The sequence below is a fragment of the Cupressus sempervirens genome, chromosome 10 (assembly GCF_028749045.1).
Source record: "Cupressus sempervirens isolate cs-2001-9-10 chromosome 10, ASM2874904v1, whole genome shotgun sequence".
Taxonomy (NCBI): domain Eukaryota; kingdom Viridiplantae; phylum Streptophyta; class Pinopsida; order Cupressales; family Cupressaceae; genus Cupressus; species Cupressus sempervirens.
The window spans coordinates 608,626,748-608,651,194 of NC_143127.1; the positions used below are offsets into that span (position 1 = coordinate 608,626,748).

Sequence of the window (24,447 nt, forward strand, 5' to 3'; positions counted from 1 at the left end):
TCGAGATGTTCTCAAGTTGGTTTGCAAACAGCAGGTATTCTTACCAAACCTCTTGCCCAGGTTAAATTGGAATATTTTAGAGGTAAACTTGGTATGATAAAATTGTAATTGTTGAATATTGAACTTAAGTTTCAATTTTGTATGTGTGTTTATGCTTCTAATTGAATAGTTGCATCAGATATGTAATGAAAGATGGCGATCTTTCATAGACATATATATTCAGAAGGTAATCATTGTAAGGTGACGATCTTACAAATGATAGGCTTGTTATCATGACAGATTATGTTATTGTTCTAGATACACTGGAAGTCATTGATAACAAACGTATTATGATCAATCTAGTTATTGGGCTGGTGTGCCGGAGATCATAATACATGTTATGATAGTGTTCATAACATTGAGATGATAGTTATTTGACAAGTCACTATTTCAGAGTGTTAAAGTCAAATAATCTGATATATGTATAAGATATCATAAATAATTGATATCATGTTAAGACTCTTGAGATATGTTTGATATTTCTGTTCTCCCTTGCTAAGAGAGAGTGTTACAGTATAGCTTCAGTAGAAGTGAAATATACATTATATTATACATGTGCATTTGTGATTATATATATATATATATTAATGTTATTATTATTATACAATCTGTATTACATATGCCTATGTTGATGTATATACTAGTCCTTCATCAGATTGTGTTAATACTTATTGGGCTGAGTCCAATACCGATTGGGCAGTATTAAATATTACTGGGCTGTGTTATGTTTTGGTTTCCTTAACTAATATTAATTCATGGCCACGTAGAGCCATGACTCTACAAGGGCCACGTAAGAGTCATGTCTCTATGGGGTCATGAAGCCCATTCACTCCATACTTATAGATGATTGATGGTGAGATAAGGGATATCGATCACATTATAAATACTTCCTCACATCTGCAATCTGGTCTTAGAAGCAAAGTGCTAGATAGTATTAAGGACAATTCATAGCATATACTTCAGATCTACATAAAGAATACATTATTACTAATAATATATAAAAGTCTGAATTCTATTCTGCATATTATATCACAGACTAAAAGTATTTCCTATCAGAGATCCTACTTACTTTTACAGTTAGTATTATATTAATATATATTTCTTAGATATCATTGGTAAGGAGGTTTGTAGGAATCTATAGCAACTGTATATGGAGGTAAATAACAATAATGAATTGATTCTATGGCTTGACATGCATTAGCTGCTGTGTGATTGACATTTTCTGGATATGACTGATGTAGATTGTAGCCTATTGACAAGCTAGCTGGCTGTCATGAGGTTTGACTTTTAGAAAGTAGATGCAGGCCCTAATAAGATACCTTTAAACTGGATTACTGAAACTTGAAGGCTATATACTGAATTTCTTCTGTGGATTCTTATTGATGATGATCCAGAAGAAAAACTCCAAAATATTAGATGCAGTTGTGCAAGGCAAGGCAAATGGCATACACTTCCGGTCACATGCTATTCTCAATGATTCTACAATGGTCTGGGATAAAGACCATGATTCTGAGTCATTGCCTCCGGGACACCCCTCAGTGGCATTGCCAGAAAACTCTGTTTTTCGAATGTCCCTTCCTGAACCTATGCAGCCTCAAATAGAGCCCTTTCCTTCACACTCTCCAATATCTGCACCCAAACATTCAAAGCATTCATCTAGCAAAAGGCGACAGATTGGCAGTACCCGTGGTTCATCTCTGAAATTGGCAGTGCAAAATAGCTATGCAAGGACTGGTAAACAAGCAAGTAAAGGTAATCTTTTGATGAAACTTTTATTTCATAATTTTTGTTTGTTTCAGCATTTAAATAGTTCTCAGCTTCAAAACTAATTTTCTGTCCACTATAAAGATTAAATTTGAGTATTTTACAAGTCCAAATCTTGAGGAAAGTCATTGTTGCAGGTACATTGAAGGATTGCAATTCTGCTGTCTCCAGTTCTGGGTGTGAAACAGTTACTGAAATTATCAAATCAGTTGGCGACAAAAGCAAGTATCGTGATATAGATATGGATATTCTAGCAAAGATAGAAGAAGGTGGAGAAAATAGGAGCCTGAAGACTGATCTATGGGCTAGGTGATCATAGAATGAGTTTTACTTCGGGCTTCTTTTACCTGATCTTTATATCAAATGCTTTAGTAGTTACTCTTGTATCAGCAATTCTTGTTGAGGGCATGTGATTTTACTATATGTTTTTATGGCATTCTTTAGCAGTGAACAATATTTTGTTTCTAATATGTAAAATGTGGTTTTCCTGCTAATTTGCATTTGTGTTTCATCAAATTAGATGGCTTTTAGAAGTTCTAACTTTTCATATGATTTACTGATTGTTTGAACACTCATTTTACATCTTCAGACGGCATTATTTAGAATGGAGGAGATTTCAGGGTTTGCCAGAGGTAGACATTGAGGAGCTTCCTCTGGCTGAATTTGCTGAAAGCTTAGTCAATTTTTTTTGCATGGTTAAAAAGCGTAATGGTGACCTTTTCCCTTCAGAAAGGTACATAGATCATATGGTAGAATTGTCCAGGGTGCATAACCATTTCTAAAAATGTCATATCTATATAAGCTTGTGGAGGGGGGTAAATATTCTGAACTGATACTTTTTTGATTGCAGTTTAAAAGCAATGTTTAGGGCCTTTGTACGTATTCTGCAGTTCCATCATAAAAGATTAGCTGTGCTTGGGAGCTACAATGGTCCAATTGTGGATGCTAGCAAAGATGCTCTTTTTGAAAAAGCTCGTTTAGCCTGCATAGAGGCAATGAAGCACAGCTTGGCCAATGGAGCTAATCAAAATAAGAGGAAGAGGACCAATGAAGACCGTTGCCTGTCAGAGGAAGAGATACTACAACATCAAGATAATCAGCCATCAACACCACAAGGACTATCTAGAAGAATTTGCTATTATGTTATTCATAAATTCAACATAAATGGAGATATGGAGATTTATAATACCACTGATGTCGAATTTCAGCGAATTCTTAATGAGAAGGGCGAGGTTTTTTGGCAGTAAGTTCATCTTGCAATAAGTTTTCAGATCCAATATATAATTTATAGATGCATAGTTGATCATATAAAAATCATTGGTGATGTGATGGATTTACATTAACAAGTGATAAAAATTGATTACCATATGTCAATGTGAAATTACACATAAATCAGAAGATGCAAAATAGTTTTGTCTGAAAAGCAAGCTGAGCAAGGTTCTGTGTGTCCTACATATAAATGATAAATCAGAAGATGCAAAAGAATTTTGTCAAAAGAGCAAGGTGGTCAACGATTTCTTCACGTCTTTCTTCTTTGCTACTCATGGTATTTTACCAATTACCATATGTTGTGAAGGTCTCTTTTTTGCAAATCTTATGATTGTGGAGGTAAATAACTTTTTTTGTATCAGCATCTCCTCACTCACCTTCGGTCCACTCCCCTTCTGCTCCATTCTCCCTACCACACATCATACATCTATTACTGAGTAGAACCAGTTGCTATGGAAATCAAGAAAATAGAATAAATGGTTGTTGTGTATGATTTTCTGGCATGATATATTAAGACATTATTTTAAAAACAATTCTGACCTTTAAAACACAAACACTAATGCATACGAGTGATGTGTGTATGCAGATACAACTAAATAACCCGTTTGTAATGTCCCCTTTTTGGGATCTCCCTAACTTTGCCCTTTGAGGCCCAATAGTTGCTTGCATAAACAGTAGGATTGAAGTTTGTCATACTATCTAGAGTGTTTTGTCGAACATTTGCATTTTTGTAGCTATTTGCATTCTAATATATATGATAGGTTACTCAATCTTCATTTCCTCCGAAGCTTGTAATCTCCCATAATAGTGTAGTTTAGGAATCCGAGATGATTTATCTAACTCTCAGTGCTTAATGTCATTGTAATATTGCTTGATGTTATCCTGTCAGATTTAATTTTTTAAACTTGTTCTTTTAACTTCTTAGTGTTTTTATACATTTTGTCAAACAATTTGATGATCCTTAATATGTGTTCATAATCTCTCATCATTTTCAGACTATATGTGTGGCATGTCCGATTCAAATAGATAATATATGTGCACTCTGGAGTTAGCTGAATATATGTGTATACACACACACACACACATACTTTCTTCCTTCGAGTAGAGAATACACCAGCAAATAGTCATTGCAACAACTATACCCTTGAGTAGCTGTCTAACTAGTACCTTTCACAATTACTTCTGATATCTGTCAGCATAAGAAGATTGGTAATCAATGTTGAATGAAATATTATTTACTAGCAGAGACTTCTATTGGGTCACATATCACCACTGACCTATGCCTCACACTAGTGGATTTGGCAAAGATTATCTATTGAGAATACTGAGAAACCGCAAAAATTTATGGATACCGAATTTATTATATTGGCTGTTCGGGTGTTTACACCCACACTCTCAATTCCATAATTATAAAAATCCATCACTTTAATATATTTCCTCTATCTATTTTCCAATTGGTTTCTTAGAAGTCTGCTATTATTATATGTTAGCTAGTAGGATCTGAGATGCCAATACTAGGAGAGGTTCTTGGCTTTTTAATTTTATAATTCTTTGAATGGTTTAGGCCTTGCAATAACTTCCTGGATGGGCACAATACACAGTTACGATACTGATCAGTACCTTGAATAAGATGTGGTTGTTGCATGGAGTAGAGATATTCACAATCCTCACGTCCACTGATGGAGTCCCTCTCTACTCACAAACCCACATGACCTCAAGGAAGGTTGTGTATATTTTGTTTGTGTATAAAGTCTTTTTTTTTCCCTCATCCCAAATTGGATTATAATTCTATATATATCCTTTTATTTTTCTCTAGAGTCATGCCCTTAGGAAGAATATGTATGATATGATTTTATTAATAATAGATATTGTATTACTGATTTATTTACATTGGAATATAATTGTTAATTAATTTATTAATTAACAAATCTATTTATTTATTATTTTCTTATAATATTATATTATATAAAAATAATTTAATTCTTATTATAATATTATGTATTTAAATAATAATATTATTTCTTTATATTATGAGTATATCATTTATTTATTTATATATTTTTCATTTTACTTATTATTAAATCTTTATTTCAGAATAGGGCATCATAATTAGGTTTCTTAAACAAGGGGACATGGCAATCCTCCCCTCCTAAGATTGCTTGTGCTCAAGCAATGACAGTTTATATGGATCTTTGCATAATTAGTTTTTTATCTCCATTTATGACCAATATAAATTCATATCTTTGACTCATTCTACCTTGTTTTCGTAAAATATAAGACTAATAGGGAGCATATATAATCAAATTGTGAAGTGTCTACTTCGATGCAGAAAGACACAAAGCTTACATAGAGTATACACATCAATGCATGAAGATATGAAGTAGACACAAAGCAAACACAAATTATACACCCAATATAAACTTTGTTTGATTAAACCCTACAATTTGCAATTTGCAATAAGCTGGGGTTAGAAAAATGAGTTACAAGGTTTAGTTCTTCCTTATGCTTTGGCTATGAGCCCTATAACCACAAAGTGAACATAAGTGGATACATGTATCCATATAGATTAAAAACATTAGCTATCTTGGGTGTATATATCAAAATACAATTTCCTATGCTATTATCATTATTAATTTGGCTCATACTAGGGTCATGATAAGTTAGTCCAAACCATTCCCATATTAAGCCCAAGACCGGAACTTTGCCCCCCTTGGCCTTGGTAGCAGGTATTAGGCATCTACGTGGTCTACTTAGTAGGGTGCTTCATTTGCTTCCCTATTTATGTCTCATCCCTAATAGTTAATTAGCTTAACATGGTAGGAATGATAGGGAATCATAATAGTGTCCTCAACTTGACCAATCTAAGCCCAAGAGCGGAACTTTGGCATCCATCAAGGTGGCCTACTTAGATGGCAGTCTTATTCCTCTTAATTGTGTAGCCTAATCCAACAGTGTAATGTTGACCCTCTTGACCATGATGGAAGAAATTTGGCATCCATCAAGGTGGTCGACAAAAATGGCAATCTTATCCCTATTACCTACATCTTGTAATGTGTAGTATTTTTCTTTCTTAAAGGTGGATGGAGATGTTACAAAAGGGTGTCCAAGCCCAACCCGAGGCCCAAGAGTAGAATCTTGGTCCCCCTTGGCCCTACGCTTTGTGGGGTTGGCATACCTATTGGGACTCACCATTCCCTCTTATTGTAACTTCTTCCATCCATGCATATCATCCCTTGCAAGATAGTGCCTTTGTATGAATGGAACTTGTGCCCATTCCATCACAAACTAATGCCTTTGTATGATGTAGTTATGGCCATTCCATTGTAGGCCCTACCTGTTTCCTTTGTATGAGATAGCACAATCCATTCCACCACAAGCCTTAGCTTATCTTGTAAGGTAATAATCTAATGCAATTGAAAATACAAATACCATAGTATTTTGTACATATACCAAATTGTAGATATCAATCAACAATTATCTAAACGTAAAGATAATGCATTTCATCCTAGGAGTATGATGGATGTTATAAGTGCTAGAAGTATATAAATTTATATGCACTTAGTAATAATTACTGTGCTAGAAATACGTACTAGATATCTTTGGTCAATAGATTTATTATTTATTATTTCTTACGACTGCTTCCCACACCTTTCTTTTTTTTCCCCTTTGTATTCGATCCCTAATTTGCCTATAATGATTAGGTTTTCTTTTCCTTAGCATTTTCTCCTTCCTCTATGTTTATTTATTGTTGTTTGGAGGAATAAAATCTAGTATATATTTTGTTGTTCCCCTCAAGTTATAGGAACATGCTCTGATACTACTTGTAATGTCCCTCTGATACTATCTAGAAATTTTGTCGAACCTTTGCATTTTTGCCATACAAAATTGAGACAACCCTATGAAATTTTCTCATGAATCTGTAGGTATAGCCTCTTTGTTTTAATGTATTGATAAAGCATCATTAAGGCAAATCGTTATCCCTGAATTGTACTCTGTGTAACATTCTTTGTACGCTTCTTTTGAATGTTTCCATCAAGTTTAATCCCCAATGTTTGTAAGAAAGAGTTTTTCTTCTCTGACTGCAATTGCTTATTTTTTGTAAATTTTCTCTGTCTTTTGTGTGTTTTTCTTGCTGTAAATAGTTGTCTTGTTTTTGCCTTATGATAATAGCCCTTGCAATCACACTCTTGATGAGCTAACTTAGGCCTCGAACAGAGTTGCTTGGCTCAACTTATGAAGGAAAATGTGAGGGTTTTCAAGATGACAACACGTCGTGATTATAAAAACCTCAAAAAATGAGCTTTTTATTTGCAATTGTACAAAATAAAATTATATTTATTTTTTAAAGTGGATTTTGACATCCTTTATAAAATTTTAGCTTATTTTGAGTTGATTTGACCATAGTTTTAATGTTTTATGAAAATTAGCCTTTTAAATTCTATTTTCATGTTACTTTATTGAAAATTATAGTTATTTATTAAATTTAATTACATGATTTATTTAAAAATGCATAAAGGTGGGGTTCTTATCACTTAAAGTATATATCAACATGCAAAACACTTATTAAAACCCCACGGCCAATAAATATAAGTCTTAAATGCATATAAGTGGTATTTATATAAGCAATTATATGTTGTTTTATCACGTAAGTGCTTATAAGTGGGGAGTTTGAACCCAAAAGCACAAGTTATTGTACTTCTAAATATTATTAATATTTTTATTGACTTGAGTTACTATTAAAATGCATATAAGTGGGGAATTTAAACCCAAAAGCACGAGTTATGAAAAGTACGTGTTATTCCTCCCCAAAAACACATCATTACTTCTTCGACAAGAGGTTTTTGATATGTTAATGCATATGGTGGGCTTTTTGGTCTCCAAAACACATGCTTTTCATCCCAAAAAGCATGTCATTACTCATGTTTGAAGGTAAATGCCTAGAGTTGGCAATGTTCAAGTCAAAAGGACATGCTTTTATAACCAAAATGTACGTGATTACTTTCTTTACATGCACTTTAGACCAAAAAGCATATAGGGGTGATTTCACTTCAAAAGCACGTGCTTTTCATTCAAGCATGTCTTTACTCCATTTTACAAGCATCTTAAAGAGGTGGTGATTTTGAGCATGAAAACACATGATTCAAGCGCCAATAAGTGCATCTTTACTCATTTTGCAGGCTTTTATGTTTGAAAACACATGTTTCAAGTGCCAAAAACACTTGTTTTTGACTTGTGAAAACCCACCATTTTGGGTGTTTTTAAGTAAAATGGGATTCGCAACATTGAATCACTCATAACATGTTTTTGACTTATGAAAAGCCACCATTTTGAGCATTTTCACAAAAAACGAGATTTGGAGTATCAAATCACTAATAACTTGGGCAATACTTGATCGTTTTTGAAGATCTTTAGGTCATTTTTGCATGAAATTCTCCAAGGGACATTCCTAGCTATTCAAAAGTGGAGTTTAGAAAGGTTTTTTCTCCTTCCACAACCAATGTAAGGCATGTTTTTGCCCAAAAAATCCCTTGGATTTGAACATTTCTCTTCATCAAATTATCAAATATTTGGCTCAAGGTAGGTTCTAAAGCATTTCCTATCATTCCTAGCTTGCATACGACTCTTTTAAGTTACATATTATGTTTTTGACGTCATTTTCAAATGCTTCACATATTGCATATTGCTTGGTTGAAATGGTTGTTAAAATGATGTAATTTTAATCTCTAACTTCCTAAACTTGGCAAGCTATGAGTTTTGACTCAATTTTTGTGAAGATTGAGTCAAGATTTGAGGTCTATTTGACTCTCCATCTTGCAATCATTCTAAATCCAAGAAATCTCTTTGGATTAATTTTTTAGATTTTTGACAAGAGGTTAAAAGATTTATTCCTTTGCTTCTTGAGCAAAAAGGTATGATTCTTTGCTATTTCATAGGTTTTTTTGTATATAGTTGTTCTCTTGTTTATGCAAGTCTTTTCATTTCAATTTTCATTTTGGCATAATGTATATTTTTGTCTAAATTTTCCAAGTTGCCTATGCAAGTGCTTCATCTTGCTTGCATATGCAGTCGGGATTAAAAACTCCATTCTTGAAAGAAACTACCAAATGAAGCAAGCTCACTTTGCAACATGCGTTTGAATCCAAAAAGCCTACATTCATGCTTGCATGCACTACATCCGCACTTGTTATAACACTGCCATACGACTTAAGACTCATTATGGTGGTTGCTTGCATACTTGCTTATGATGAAAACATAAACAATTTATTATAATTAGATTTTATGCTACAAATTTTCCATGCATTTTTCACACATCAAGCTTGTTGTCTTCACATGCTTTGACCTCCAAAGACCCATTTTGGGTTTTTCCACCATATAAGCACATATTTTGAGCTTAAATGCATGTATTCATTCACCATCCCAAAAGTTTCCAGCCATACTCCATATGCAATGCTCCCAGTAAACCCCATTTTAAAGTTTTTACCTTGATTTAAATAGCTGGTTTTATGTATTCAAAGAAGAAAAAGGGACACGAGGCAAAGTATGATCACATAATGGAGCCTACAAGGAGGTGAACAAATGATTACAAGCATAGAACACTTTCAAGACAAAAAGGTCAACGGAACAATTGAGAATGCATATTCATATTTCGATTCGAGATGCTTCCACCAAATCTGAGCACATTATTCACAAAGCATTCTTGTAGTAGCATGAAGATCAAAAAGGATGATGTAATAGAAGTCGTGTCTTGTCAGGAAATTTTTCATCATGTATTTGTAATTTGTAATTTACACATTATATGTAATAGAAAAACAAGATATAATTGCATGTGATAGTACCACATGCAAAGTTGTAACATGTAATCAAGTTGCAATTGCATTAGGCATGCAACTTTGAATAAGTAAAAGTTAGTTAAGAGTTTGTTTTTAAATAAGTCAAGGTGGTTGAGGGTTTCCCCTTTTCTTTCACCTTCCTCTCTCTTTTTTTCCTATATAAATGAGGGAGCTCATTGTAATTAAGAATCTTTTGGAAAAGCAAGAAAATTCTGCCAATTTGTATATGCACTCTAAGACTTTGAACTTAGATGTAAATTTGAATTGCTTTCAATAAAAGAAACAGGTTATTTTGAGACTTTGCACCAATCCAACTTGTAATGTGACGATATTTTCTTGAATAATTGTGAGTTTGAATACTTTGTTCAAAAAGGATTTGAATTCAATTGTGCAAACTTTGAGCTGCATATTGTATTCAGAGTTAATTTGAACTTTTGGAGACTTTGTGCTGCAGAAGGACAAATTGTAATAGTTAGTAGTGACTGCAATTACTTAGAGCTAAAGACTTTGGGCTTTAGTTGTAAGTGAATTTACTAAATTTGAGATTATCCAATAATAGACTGTGCCTTACTAGCTATTCTATTTGAATCTTCACAAGACAAGTGCGAGAGAATTTCGGTTCTTGTATTTGTTTCACAAAAATATATAAGCTATTGTCTTTGGTGTTGTTCTTACGTCAACCCCCAAGCCATCGATATTATTGTAGCGGTAGGACCTTTTTGTTAAGCTTGAAACTCGTAGTTGCTTGCAAATCATTCTTGAGAAAAGAGCAATTGTGATGCGGGAGCATCTTGGGTTCTTTGGCAATCTTACATCAACAAAAAATATTTCTAGTTTTCCTTTACTAGTCTGCTATTTGGAGGGCAGCCCTTGCTGTTTGTGTTATTGCTTTCCGTGTAGTTGGTACTTGTGGACCTTTCGTGGATCATTCCTCTATGTTTGCAAAACTTAATTTTATCTCGTTGAAGAGTTATCTTTCTCCTTGCTGGAGGCATGCTCATTTCTTGACATATCGAGTACTATGTGATTTATGGCTTTTGTGAGGTTTGTGTGATTTCAAGGCTTTCCACGGCCTTGGGGACATCTTCTTGGATCATGTGTAGACCTATCTTGCTGACCTCAGATGTTAGTTTTCTTATTTGTGCGGTCTTTGGTTTTCCCTTTGGGGCAGGACCTGTTAGCCGACTGGATGGGTCTGGTGGTGTTTCTGTAGCCGACGGATTGACTGTCGTTCGTGTTTTGTATTTTGTAGCCGACGAGTAAATAGTTTGTAGCGGATGTAATGTTGTGGCCGACGGACTCCTTCGGGAAGGTTCGGCGGCAGTATTTATATCCCGTCTGGGATCATTGTAAAGCTTTAATCATCTACTATTGCAAATATTATTCTACTATTCCATTCCATTGTCTGTATGTGTTGATTTCTTTACCAGTACGGTAAACAGGACCTATATTTTGTAATAAATGTATTTATTAGGCTGACTTGTGGGCTTGATGGCTATATATTTGAGCTAGAACGAGGTTATGTAGAATTAGGATAGTAAGAAGCAAGATAGAAGAATTTGGCTATGTAAGCTTGAGCTTCTATGCTCGCTAGTTGTAATTCTGAAGTTTATGGCTGCAGCCAGGTAGGCCTTATGCATAGCACATTGTAAAGAGATTGTCTCACCATATCTTCATTGGAATCAATATAAATTGTTGTTTCTTCCTCATTTCCATTGGCTACCATGTGTATACTTTGGCCAGGTGGTTGGTGACTGTCTCCATGGTACATTCACCATCCTCCCCGTGTCAGGTGGTATCAGAGCGAAGGTTTCCTTCCTTTTGAAGTCTTGGGGTCATGGAGAACCTTGATTGAAGGTAGTTGTAGGGTGGAAGATTTGGTTCTAACCTATAACTTGCAAAGAGTTACGATTCTTGCAGGAACTATTGCCAAAATGGTTCAAGGTAGAGGAAATGTAAATAATGCTATCATGGACATGTTGAGACAAATCGTAGCAAGGATTGAAGCAGTTGCACCTAATCCTAAACTTGAAGTGGAACAAGATGAAGAAAGACTCTTGATAGCTTTGACTAGAGCAAACTTCAAACCTTTTTGTTAGTGTATAGTTCAGTCAGGATAAGACATTATTGAAAGTGTGTTGATATATATATATATATAAAGTTACAAATTGATTATATCCTAATTTATTTGTACTGTACAATAATAAATAATATATAAAACTATATCTCATGTGATCACCTATCTAAGCGACATTCAAGTCAAGCCATATGATAAGATCATTAAGGTTTTTTGTTTTGTTGAGCGGGAGTCACGTGCTCGGTGGGACATGACTCCACAGTGGAGTCAGTCCCATCAGATGTGAATCCTCTTCCTTGAAAGGTATAAATAAGTGGTCAACCTGCAGATAATAATATCAAACACATTGAACACATCCTGATTTGCATTCTTCAACATCTGGGCACTAATATAAGTACTTCAATCTAAACTGCAAACTAATCAAAGGTAGATCTTTATACAATGACATTAATTGCAAGAGATACATTGAGCTAAGCCTTTGTGTGGAGAATCAGATATTATTATTGACTGCAGAAGCTAATATTATTATAAAGGACAATATCGATTGTTGGAGACTATATAGTTATCGTGAGTTATATCGTCTACAAAAGAGAATATAAATATTATTATTCATATCGTAGTTTTGAAGTTTCAGTTTATACAATATATTGCATAGGATATGAATAACATCAAATTTAGAGTTTTGATTATAATGTAGAGGATATACATATATATATATCTTAGCATATATCATATCAGAAGATATCCAAAGTATAGCAGAGGTTATTCATATATTTTGTGGATCTATATATATCTTGATCTTGACAAATTGCAGATTGATATATATTTAGAACTCTATTTTAATCTGATCATCAATTTTAACATGGTATTAGAGCAAGGTTTATGAGACGATTCTGATAAGATTTATTTAGTGTAGTTAAATATTCTTAATTCCTTATCTATCAATATGGTAAGTGGTATGAAGGTAGAGGATAGAATCAATGGTGACTTAAATTATGCAGGGTGGAAATTACGAATGAAGTTAACCCTGAAAGAGAATGATCTAAAGCAATTTATTGAATAATCTGACCAACCACCAAAGGGAAGTGATGAATTGAATAAATGGGAGAAGGATAAAACTAGAGCCATGAAATTGATTGTGGATGGTGTTAAGGATCACCTACTTCCTATTATTTCTGAATTAGACACAGCACATGAGATGTTTAAAGCACTTCAAGAAATGTTTGAGATAAACAATACCACTAGAATTCTAACTTTGGAAGACAATGTCTCCAACATTAAGATGAACAAAGGAGAATTTGTCGCTTCATATTTCATGAGGATAACAGGACTAAGGAACCAACTTTCTACAATTAGTCATATCTATGGTGAGAAAGAACTAGCCATGTTTTCTCTAAAAGGATTGCCACGATCATGGAAAACTTTTAGACAAGGAGTATGTACTCGTTCCAAGCTTCCTAAACTTGCTCGACTAAAGGCTGACTGCATACAAGAGGAGGGCATTCAAGATGATACTTGTACTGGATGTGATTTTTAGGCTCTTACAACCCAAGTCGATAAAAGGAAGAAACCTATGTTCAAAGGGAAAAGGAAACACATGGATTACTCTAAAATACAGTGCTTTAGATGTGATAACTATGGTCACTTAGCATCTTAATACCCTGATAGATTGAAACATCAAGCATCCTTTGCCAAAGTTAGATATAGATTCAGAGAGATGTCTATTCTATAAAACTTCAAAATATCTATAACATGTGTGAAATATTGGATTAAGAGGGAGGTCACTATTTTTTTTATCATCTTCATCAAACTGTGAAATAAATGTGAAGCGCTTTTAAAGTTAACTTGGCATGGTTACAATTTCTGAGATAGAGTCTTAGAGTACCAAATTATTGTAATATTTTTTATTATAAATCTAACCTTAAAATCACATTTATTTGTTTGCATTTTCAATACATACCATAAGAGTTATGTGCCTTGATCTTTTGTTTTGAGAATGTTATTTTTGGAAGAGAGAGTCTGATACTTCTTCAAAGGCAATCTTGAATGAAGAGCTTAGGTGATTGATATTTAGAGGGAGTTCAAAAGTCTTTGTGAGTGACTGATTTTAATAGGCCTACCCTTGTTTACATCACGAGGAAGTGACGACTTCCAAATGATCACCACTTGTAATTGCATAAGTTATTGAAAGGTGACGATCTTACAATAACTTAATTTTCTATTATGATGAATATCTTACGATGTCTATGCGGATCATGATAGATTATACTTTGTATGGTGGATGTTTATATGGTAAGCATTATGAGAATGCGTGTGCACATACCTTATAAACATTTTTTAGTACATGGTGAATGTAATGCAAATTGATGTTCTGGAGGCTATTACAAGAAGTTCTCGATGATTATCTTGCAACCTGATGTTCAAGAGACCATTACTCATAGTACCTTGGTGAACATCTTGCATCTCAACATTCTAAAGGCTATTACTCAAAGAGTATTTGGTGAATATCATATATTGTTATTCTGGAGACCAATACTCAAATGTGATATCAAAATGGTCAATATCATATGTTGATATTATGTAGACCATTGCCTTATTGAGTACATGGTGAATATCAAGTGTTGATATTCTAGAGACCATTACTCAGAGTTTTGGTGAATTTCATATGTTGATATTTTGAAGGCCACTACTCTTGATATCATATGTGATATCAAAATGATGGAAATCTTTTGATCAAAGATATCCTTAAAAGTGTGTCAGTCTCAATATTACCAATAGTGTAATGATTATTTATTTGTTTATCCTTTTGAACTAGGAGGGATTGTTAGTGTGTAGTTCAGTCAGGATAAGACATAATTGAAAGTGTGTTGATATATTTATGAAATTGTTATTTATATGTGTGTGTGTGTGTGTATAATTAATTATTGTACAAGTAAAACTTATATATATATATATATATATATATATATAGTTACAAATTGATTATATCCTATTTTACTTGTATTGTACAATCATAAATAATATATAAAATTATATCTCATGTGATCAACTGTCGAAGTGACATTCAAGTCAAGCCATATGATAAGATCAATTAAGGTTGTTTTGTTTTGTTGACCGGGAGTCATGTGCTCGATGGCATCTGACTCCTCTTCCTTGAAAGGTACAAATAAATGGTCAACTTGCAGATTAAAATATTGAACACATTGAACACATCCTAGTTTGCATTCTTCAAGATCTGCACACTAATATAAGTACTTCAGTCTAAACTACAAACTGATTAAAGGTAGATCTTTGTACAATGACATTAATCACAAGAGATGTATAGAGCTAAGCCTTTGTGTGGTGAATCAGATATTATTATCAACCACAAAAGCCAATATTATTATAGAGGACAATTTTGACTGTTGGAGAATATATAGTTATTGTGAGTTATATCATCTGCAAACGAGAATATAATTATTACTAATCATATTGTAGTTTTGAAGTTGCAGTTTATACATTATATTGCATAGGATATGAATAACATCGAAGTTAGAGTTTTGATTATATTGTAGAGTACATACATACATATATCTTAGCATATATCATATCAGAGGATATACAAAGTATAGGAAAGGTTAATCATATATTTTGTGGATCTATATATATATCTTGATCTTGACAAATTGCAGATCGATATATATATATATATATATATATATATATATATATATATATATATATATATATATATATATATATATATATATATATAGAACTTTACTTTAATCTGATCATCAATTTTAACACTTCTGAACCTTCAAGTTATTGTGGAAAGCTTGACACAAATGCTTTGTTGTATTAGATCTCTTAGATGGAAAAGTACTTTGATTATGAAAGTACCCTTGAAGATAGGAAAGTGAGGATAGCAGCCACTAAATTGAGAGGACATGCTTCTCTTTGGTGCAAACACTTGCAGGCTGATGGACAAAGAAGAGGAAAGGAAACTATCAAGACTAGGGTGAAAATAGTTGGTAAGCTGAAAATGAGATTTCTTCCCGCTGATTATGAAGTTCATTTGTTAAGGGGAATGCACAACTTGAGTTAGAAAGATATGACAATAAAGAATTACAATGAAGAATTTTACAAGTTGGACATGTTGATGATGAGGTTAAAAAGGTAGCTTGATGTCTTAATGGACTGGGGACTTCAATTCAAGATGAGATAAGTTTTGTAAACATGGAAAGCGTGGAAGAAGCACACTCGTATGCATTGAGAGCTGAAGAGACATTGACAAAGAAACAAGAATATAGACAAAGGGCAAGAGGTGGAAGATTTCAGCGAAGTAGAGGTAGATCTTATGGAGAAAGTAGCAGATTTGATGGCACGTCTCATGATAAGGGCAAACCGGAATGGAAAGAAGACATTGTTAGCAGAGGAAGAGGTAACTACACTAGAGGTAATTATTTTGGTTACTCTAGGAATAATAGCCGTGGCAAAAGGGAAGATAGATCTTGGTTTAAGGGCACTTGTTTTAAGTGTGGAGAAGAGGGACATAGGGCCTTTGAATGCATCTTTTCAGGGGAAAAGACAGGAAACAATAGTAGAAATGCATTAGTTCAAGAAGAAGCTATTGATACACCTAATGAACTTGAATTTGGAGAGAACTTGTAATGTCTAGATGCCGTTGAAGACAAGATTTCATTGAATCAAAATTTCGTTCCTATCGAGTAGCTGGAGGGTGTGGTACAGATCGAGTATGATGTCGGGGATGGCCGTACACAACAGTAATATTGGTGCAGATGGGTCGTACGGTGCTTGAGGGCTAGCCGTACGATGTTTATGTTGTGGCCGTACGGAGGTGAGGAGCATGTACAGTGATAGGGCTGGGATAGTACAGTGGAGGGAGGAATGCGCAGGGGTTGTATGGTATCAAGGCCGTACGGTAGAGACAAGGGAATGGTTGTATGTTGTGCGGGAGCAATTGTGGGTGTTGGCCGTATGATGAATAGAGGTGAAGTCATACGGTGTGGAGGTAAGATGTGAACAAGGTCGTACGATGTCGAAAACACAAAGCTGTACAAATGAAATACTGAGTAATATGGATGAATGGATGGGTGAAGGCTGTACGGTCAATGAATAAGCTAGGAGGTTGCACGGTTAGGTATTTGAGCCCAACTCTTAATACAATCTTGTTCATACACAAACACAATAGATTTAGATGAAACCCAGACACAATATTAGAGGTTTGAATACGAATAATCCTTATAGTACTACATATGCCGAAAGATGATGCTTCGATTTGCCAGATCCGAGCGAAGTATTATAGGCGACGAAATAGGATGAGGGTTGAATTCCACCAAAATCGGAGAGCCAAGTAGGGAAGATCTTTCACTTCCGAAATGGAAAACAACAAAGAATCCCTAACAGGAATTCATAGTATAGAGAAAATAATCCAAATCGCATACCTAAAGTTTACCTACAAATTGTGCTTAAATACCCATTGGGAAAACTTTCCAAGGGTGTACAAAGATAGTCAACGACAACACAAACTATGGAAACAAAACAAAAATGGGTCCGAGATATATTAAATCAATCGGCCCATTAACAATAGTTTGATAAATGATTTATTTTATAACGGGAACATTATAGCCCTCCCATCCCAAATTTTGCTTGTCCTTAAGCGAATGCAATGCCAAGTGTTGGAGAATGTGCTTGCCCTCCCACATCACATCATCAATGGCAAGTGTTTCCAATGCATCAAATATTCCTTGGCCATGCGTTTTTGTAGGGTCTTCTCGCATACTTCGATGATCTCGACTGGTTCTAATATGAGCTTTCCTTCTTCATTGAGTGGCGGAAGGTCTGTGACTATTGTGACGTTTTGCCCCACAGTCTTGTTTAGGCATGAAACATGAAAGACGTTATGAATACGGCTTCCCTCCAGAAGTTCCAGTTCGTAAGTGACTTCACCAATGCGACGAACTACGTGATAGGGGCCATAAAATCGTGGCTTCAATTTTTCTTTTCCCTTTTCCTTTAATGAGGATTGTCGATATGGCTGGAGCCTGAGATAAACAAAGTCCTCTACTTCGAAACTCCTCTCCATTCGATGTTTGTCGACCTACATCTTTTGTTTATTCTGTGCCTGTTGTAAGTTATTCTTTTGGTATCGTAGGATGTCTTGTCCCTCTTGAAGCCAATCCCTCGCCCTTGGTGCACGATTGTCTCCCAACACTGTGTCGATGAAGGAGAGGGGTTCATACCCGTACAGAGCTTTAAATGGTGCCATCCCGGAGGACATGTGATACGTGGTATTGTAACAATATTCTCCTAGGTGTATCCATTTGACCCATGGCCATTGTTGTGCCAAAACGTAGTTCCGAAGGTAACTTTCGAGCGACCTGATCACAATCTTCGTTTGTCTGTCTGTTTGAAGATGATAGCTAGTACTTGGTGACAATTCTGTCTAGAAAACATTGATGAATCACCCATCTCGGTCATTGACAATGTTTCGAGGTAACCCGTCTAGATGGAAGACTTCTCTAAAAAATAGATCGGCAACTTGAGCAGCTTGAAAATCTGAGGGGACGGCGAAGAAATGTGTGTACTTTGTCAATCTATCAATCACCATGAAGATACAATCTTTTCCATTCACCTTGGGAAGTCCTGTTATGAAATCCATCGAGATACTTTCCCACTCGTGCTCTGGAATTGGCAGAGGTTGTAGTAACCCGACAGGTAGAGTATGTTCGGATTTGTTTTGCTCGTAGACTGCACACTTTCTTACATACTGCAATATGTCTCCTTTACGTCCTTTCCATGAAAGCCTCTCCTTGGGACTTCTGTAAGTTTTGAGGAACCTCAAGTGTCTTGCCAATGGTGAGTTGTGTACCTCCTTCAAGATTTTCTGCTTCAATTTGGATTTTGGCACGAAAAATATCCGACTCTTATAGTAAATGATGTCATCCATCACTTTGTACCGATCATCCTGGATGTTGCCATCCATTAGCTCACAGGAAAATGTGTTTTTGGAATATTCTACCAATAAATGTTCCTTCCAATCAGTTGAAATCTGGTTTAGTGAGCAGATGGCAGGTTTCCTGGACAAGGCATTTGCAACCACATTGTTTTTACCTTTCACATATTCAATGTCAAAATCAAAAGCCTTAACCTTGCATACCCATTTTTGTTGCCTCTCGTTCAAGTCTTGTTGCTCTAGAAAATATCTCAAACTATTGTGATCTGTACAAACGACAAACTTCACACCCACCAGACACTGCCGAAACTTGGTTAGTGCATGTATGATGGCCAAAATTTGTTTGTCGCAAATGGAATATAAGCATTTTGCTTGCGTAAGCTTTCTGCTTTCATAAGCTATGGGGTGTCTATCTTGGATCAGTATTGCGCCAATGCCTTCTTCGGATGCGTCGCACTCCAAAATGAATGGTCGAGTGAGATTAGGTAATACAAGTACGAGACAAGTGCTTAGTGCTTCTTTTAGCTTATCAAAAGTGAGTTGTGCCTTTTCATTCCATTGAAAAGACCCCTTCCTTGTTAGATTTGTTAAGGATGCGCTGAGTTGAGAGAATCCTTTAACGAACATTTGGTAATAACAACCTCCAATAATAACTGCACAGTCTGAATAACCCTTGCAAATCCATGAGTGATTTTGGGGGAGGCCAATCAATGATAGCTTGAATCTTCTCCTGATGAACTTGAAGTCCATATTTACTAACAACATGCTCCCAGGTACAATATTTCTGTCATACCAAATTCACACCTTGATTGCTTGGCAAACAAAGATTGCTCCCTCATGATCCTTAGGACTTCAACCAGATGCTTCAGGTGCTCCTCTCATGTCTCGCTATAAATAAGATCATCAAAAAATACCAATAAGTACTTACGCAATTGTTTGTTGAGGATGCGATTCATGCATAATTGGAATGTAGTAGGTGCATTTGTTAATCTTAATGGCATGACTAGGAACTCATAAAGCCCGTAGTACAACGAAAGGCCATCTTTTTCACGTCTTCCTCCCTCATGCGGATCTGATGGTATCTGGAACGAAGATCTATTTTCAAAAAGTAGATTGCGCCATGCAATTCATCCAGTAACTCATCTATCCTTGGAATGGGATATCTGTTCTTTATTGTTTTTTTGTTCAATGCACAGTAGTCCATACACATGCGCATTGTCCCATCCTTCTTTTTGACCAATACCACTAATCACGCGAAAGGGCTAGAACTGGGACGGATCCATCCTTTCTCTAGTAGTTCCTGAATCGTTTTTTCGATCTCATCTTTGAATTTCTTGGGATGGCGGTATAGTGTGGTTATGACCGGCTTGGCTCCTGCTTCCAACTCGATAGTATGTTCAAATCCTCGATGAGGTGGTATGCTGGGAGGAATGTCTATAAAAACTTTATCATATTTACTCAAACTATTATGGTGATCATCATCCTGGGGAGGTATCCATTGCCCTTTTATAGGTTCTGCCGAGACAAAATAATGTACAACCCAAGTAATGTCATTATGCCGAAAAATTGCCTCCATCCGATGCACAAAAACTTCCTTCAGACCCTCATTTGCCATTCTACGGAGAACAACCTTCTTCCCATCCACAACAAAAGTAAAATCCATCCGTTTGAAGCTCTGAGTGTATTCATCAAGTGTCTCCATCCACTATATGCCCAAAATAACCTCCATGTGATCAAGGTCCACTATGAAGAAATCCTCGGCAACTGTGTGATTTCCCATTGTGATACTTCATTGAGGAACAAGGTGTGTGCAGGGCAGAAGAGTCCCTCGGGCTACCTTGACCAAATCTTGCATGTGTCTCCATAGTTAGACCTCTTCGTTTCATAAGAGATGAGTTTATAAAGTTCAGAGTGGCTCTGCTATCGGGAATCACCATAACCCTTTGTCCTTGGAGGGTTCCTCATACACAAAGCACTGTGCACCTCAGGCTGCCAGCCAGGGCGATAGTTCCTTCGCGCCATACCAATGCTGCAATTCTTTCTGTACGATCCAAACTGGCCATGTTGGTGTCATCGTGATGTTGGTTGTCTTCGGCGAATATTTCTTCCTGTTCGTCCTCATCATCGGACACGACCTCAATCTAATCGATCTTCCCTTTTCTGAGGCATCTATGGCTAGGTTCCCAAGGTCCCTTGTAGTTAAAACATAGTTTCTTTCTTCAGAGCTCTTGTTTGGTGGCTTCATCCAACGGCGGCTTCTTGGGCGGAGGCTTCTTGGGCGGAGGTTTATTATCTTTGTCCCTCAGAAACACCGTCAGTTTGGAATGTGAGTAACTTCGCGAGGATGATGTCGATGATGATGCCATGCTTCGTGCCTTCTTAATGGCCTTTGACAGGGTGGTAAGATTGGACCCCTTTACCCAACCTTTTAGTAGTTCTATCAATCTGTCCATGAAGAGCACTAACCGTCTTCTTTCAGAAATGTCCATGACCAAAACAGAGAGTTTTTGAAATTCTGCAATGTATTGGTCGACCGATCTAGTTTTTCTCCATTGTGCCAAATCTTTAAAGTTGAGTTCTGGATCTTTACCATCAAATCGATCTATCAATCTTTAAGTGAATTTTGCATAAGTATTTATTTAATCATGCCCAAGTGTGATGGTGTCGTGATGTCACCGTTCATGCGCAACTCCCTCCAAGTGCAATGTTGCAAATTTAATTGCTTCTTCTGGCATGGGATTAAGCTAGAAGTAAGTATTGGCCTTCATTACCCACGCTTGCGCAGATATGGATCTAGATCCATCAAATGAAGACAAATTTATTTTACTCAACTTCCTTTTGAGATCATCATTAAAATATCCTCTGTTTTTGCCCCCGATTATCTCTTTCTTAGACCTGCATAATCTTTGTAGGATATATCTTCCTCAAAATTTGCATTCTTCCAATCTTCCCTCAGCTGCTCTTGCATTTCTTCACAGGTTGGTTGTTTCCCTTCGTGTTGTGGAAAAGATGGCATGGAAGGTCGAGAGCGTGTTGGACGAGGTTTTGCTTTTCTTGATACCGAATCCATGCTTTGTCCATTTTGTTCACCAAATATTTTATTGTCTGCCAACTTCTTGAGAGTTTCCTCCATGAGTCGTTGAGTATCATTGATCTGTGCTTGATTCCTTGCAAGCTTCCTCAGTAGTGCCACGAGTTCAGTGGCTGTGGGTTTTGGTTCAATAGCCATTCTATCAACAATATGTGTTCTTCTCTTCCGGCTATAAACTCTCAGTCACTATTCATAGGCTAGTAGGATCGAAGCTCTGATAACACTGTAATGTCTCGATGCCGTTGAAGACAAGACTTCACTAAATCTCAATTTCCTTCCTGTTGAGTAGTTGGAGGGTGTGGTATAGATTGAGTATGACATCGGGGATGGCCGTACACAACAGTAATATTAGTGCAGATGGGCTGTACGGAGGCGAGGAGGGTGTATGGTGGCAGGGCTGGGACAGTACGGTGGAGGGAGGAATGTGCAGAGGCCGTACACTATCAAGGCCGTATGGTGGAGACAAGGGAATGGCCGTACAGAATGGCTATATGGTGTGTGGGAGCAATTGTGGGTGTTGGTCATACGGTGAATAGAGTTGAAGTCGTACGGTGTGGAGGTAAGATGTGAACAAGGCTGTACGGTGTCGAAAACATAGTCGTACAAATGAAATACTGAGTAATATGGATGAACGGATGGGTGAAGGCCATATGGTCAAGGAGTAAGTAATACAAGGATGACAAGAGGCCGCACGGTTAGGTATTTGAGCCCAACTCTGAATACAATCTTGTTCATACGCAAACACAATAGATTTAGATGAAATTTAGACACAATATTAGAGGCTTGAATACGAATAATCCTTATAGTAATATATATGCCGAAAGATGATGCTCCAATTTGCCAGATCCGAGCGAAGTATTACAGGCGACGGAATAGGGTGAGGGTTGAATCCCATCGAAATTGGAGAGCCAAGTAGGGAAGATCTTTCACTTCCAACATAGCGAACAATAGAGAATCCCCAACAAGAATTCGTAGTATGGAGAAAATAATCCAATTTGCATACCTAAAGACTATCTACAAGCTATGCTTAAATACCCATCAGAAAAGTTTTCGAGGGTGTACAAAGATAGCCGACGGCGATACAAACTATGGAAACAAAACAAAAATGGGTCTGAGATATATCAAATCAATCGGCCCATTAACAATAGTTTGATAAATGGTTTATTTTATAATGGGAGCATTACAGAACTGATGATCAAAAGAACTTTGTGGAATGAACAACTGAATTAAGAACCTGTTTTTAAGAAAATAAAAATCAAGACCAGATGTAAGATGTGAAGGGAAGTGTTGCAAGGTAATCATTGACAGTGGGAGTTCTGATAATTTGGCATCAAGAGAGTTGGTTTCTAAGTTGCAATTTCAGAGGTTGAAACATCCGAATCCTTATCACATTACATGGATCAAGGGTGAGCACAAGTTATTGGTAAGTGATCAATGCCTTGTGAAATTCAAGATTGGGAATTTTTATGATGAGGTCCTGTGTGATATTATGCTTATGGATTGTTGTTACATACTTTTGGGAAGACCTTGTCAGTATGATAGACAAGCGTTGCATGATGGTTGATTGAATCGGTATACTATTTGGGCTAATGGAAAGAAACAAGTCTTATTACCTTTGATAGAGAGACCTGAGGAGAATCATTGTACAACGTTTAGAGTTTGCTTAGTTGAAGGAAATCAATTTGTAAAGGATATGAAGAAACAAAATGTTTTGCTTTGATTCCTAGGAGGATAGAGAAATGGGATGAACTTGAGCATGTGCCTGAGATTAGATCTTTGTTGAAAGAATTTCAAGATATTATATTGGACAGTGTATTCGATGGTTTACCCCTGTAAAAAGTATTAGTCACTGCATGGACTTAATACTTGGAGCTAGTTGGCCCAACAAAGCACCACATAGATGAACACCTACAGAAAATGAAGAGTTGAATAGACAAGTGCAAGAATTGGTTAAGAAATGTTTAATGAGAGAAAGTTTGAGTCCTTGTGCAGTACCTGCAGTATTGACACCTAAGAAGAATAGAGAGTGGAGAATGTGCATTGATTCTAGAGCTATAAATAGAATACAAGGTAAGTATTGGTTTCCTTAGCCTAGAATGGATGACGTTATGGATCATTTGAGTGGGGCAAGATACTTTACCGAGATTGATTTGAAAAGTGGGTATCATCAAATTAGAATCAAAGAAGGAGATGAATGAAATACTTCTTTTAAGACTAATGAGGGTTTGTATGGGTAGTTGGTTATGCCTTTTGGTTTAACTAATGCACCTAACACTTTCATGAGATTGATAAATGAGTTTTTAAAGAAATACTTGGGTGAATTTGTGATTGTGTATCTTGATGACTTACTAATATACATTAGGACCAAAGAAGAACACCTATTGCATATTAGACAAGTATTGTAGAGGCTGAAATAGGA

The 24,447-nt window shown here is 36.0% G+C and overlaps 1 protein-coding gene across 2 annotated transcripts in view; it reads left to right on the top strand.

Moving 5' to 3' along the window:
* LOC149535323 (uncharacterized) overlaps positions 1-24,447 on the top strand; it is a 277,827-nt gene that overhangs the window by 208,785 nt on the left and 44,595 nt on the right. For both annotated transcript variants that reach the window (XM_089805671.1, XM_089805670.1), the window contains exons 5-8: positions 1,434-1,791; positions 1,941-2,112; positions 2,393-2,536; positions 2,654-3,046. In XM_089805671.1, the coding sequence (XP_089661797.1) occupies positions 1,434-1,791; positions 1,941-2,112; positions 2,393-2,536; positions 2,654-3,046 (1,067 nt within the window). The remainder of the gene's footprint in view (positions 1-1,433; positions 1,792-1,940; positions 2,113-2,392; positions 2,537-2,653; positions 3,047-24,447) is intronic.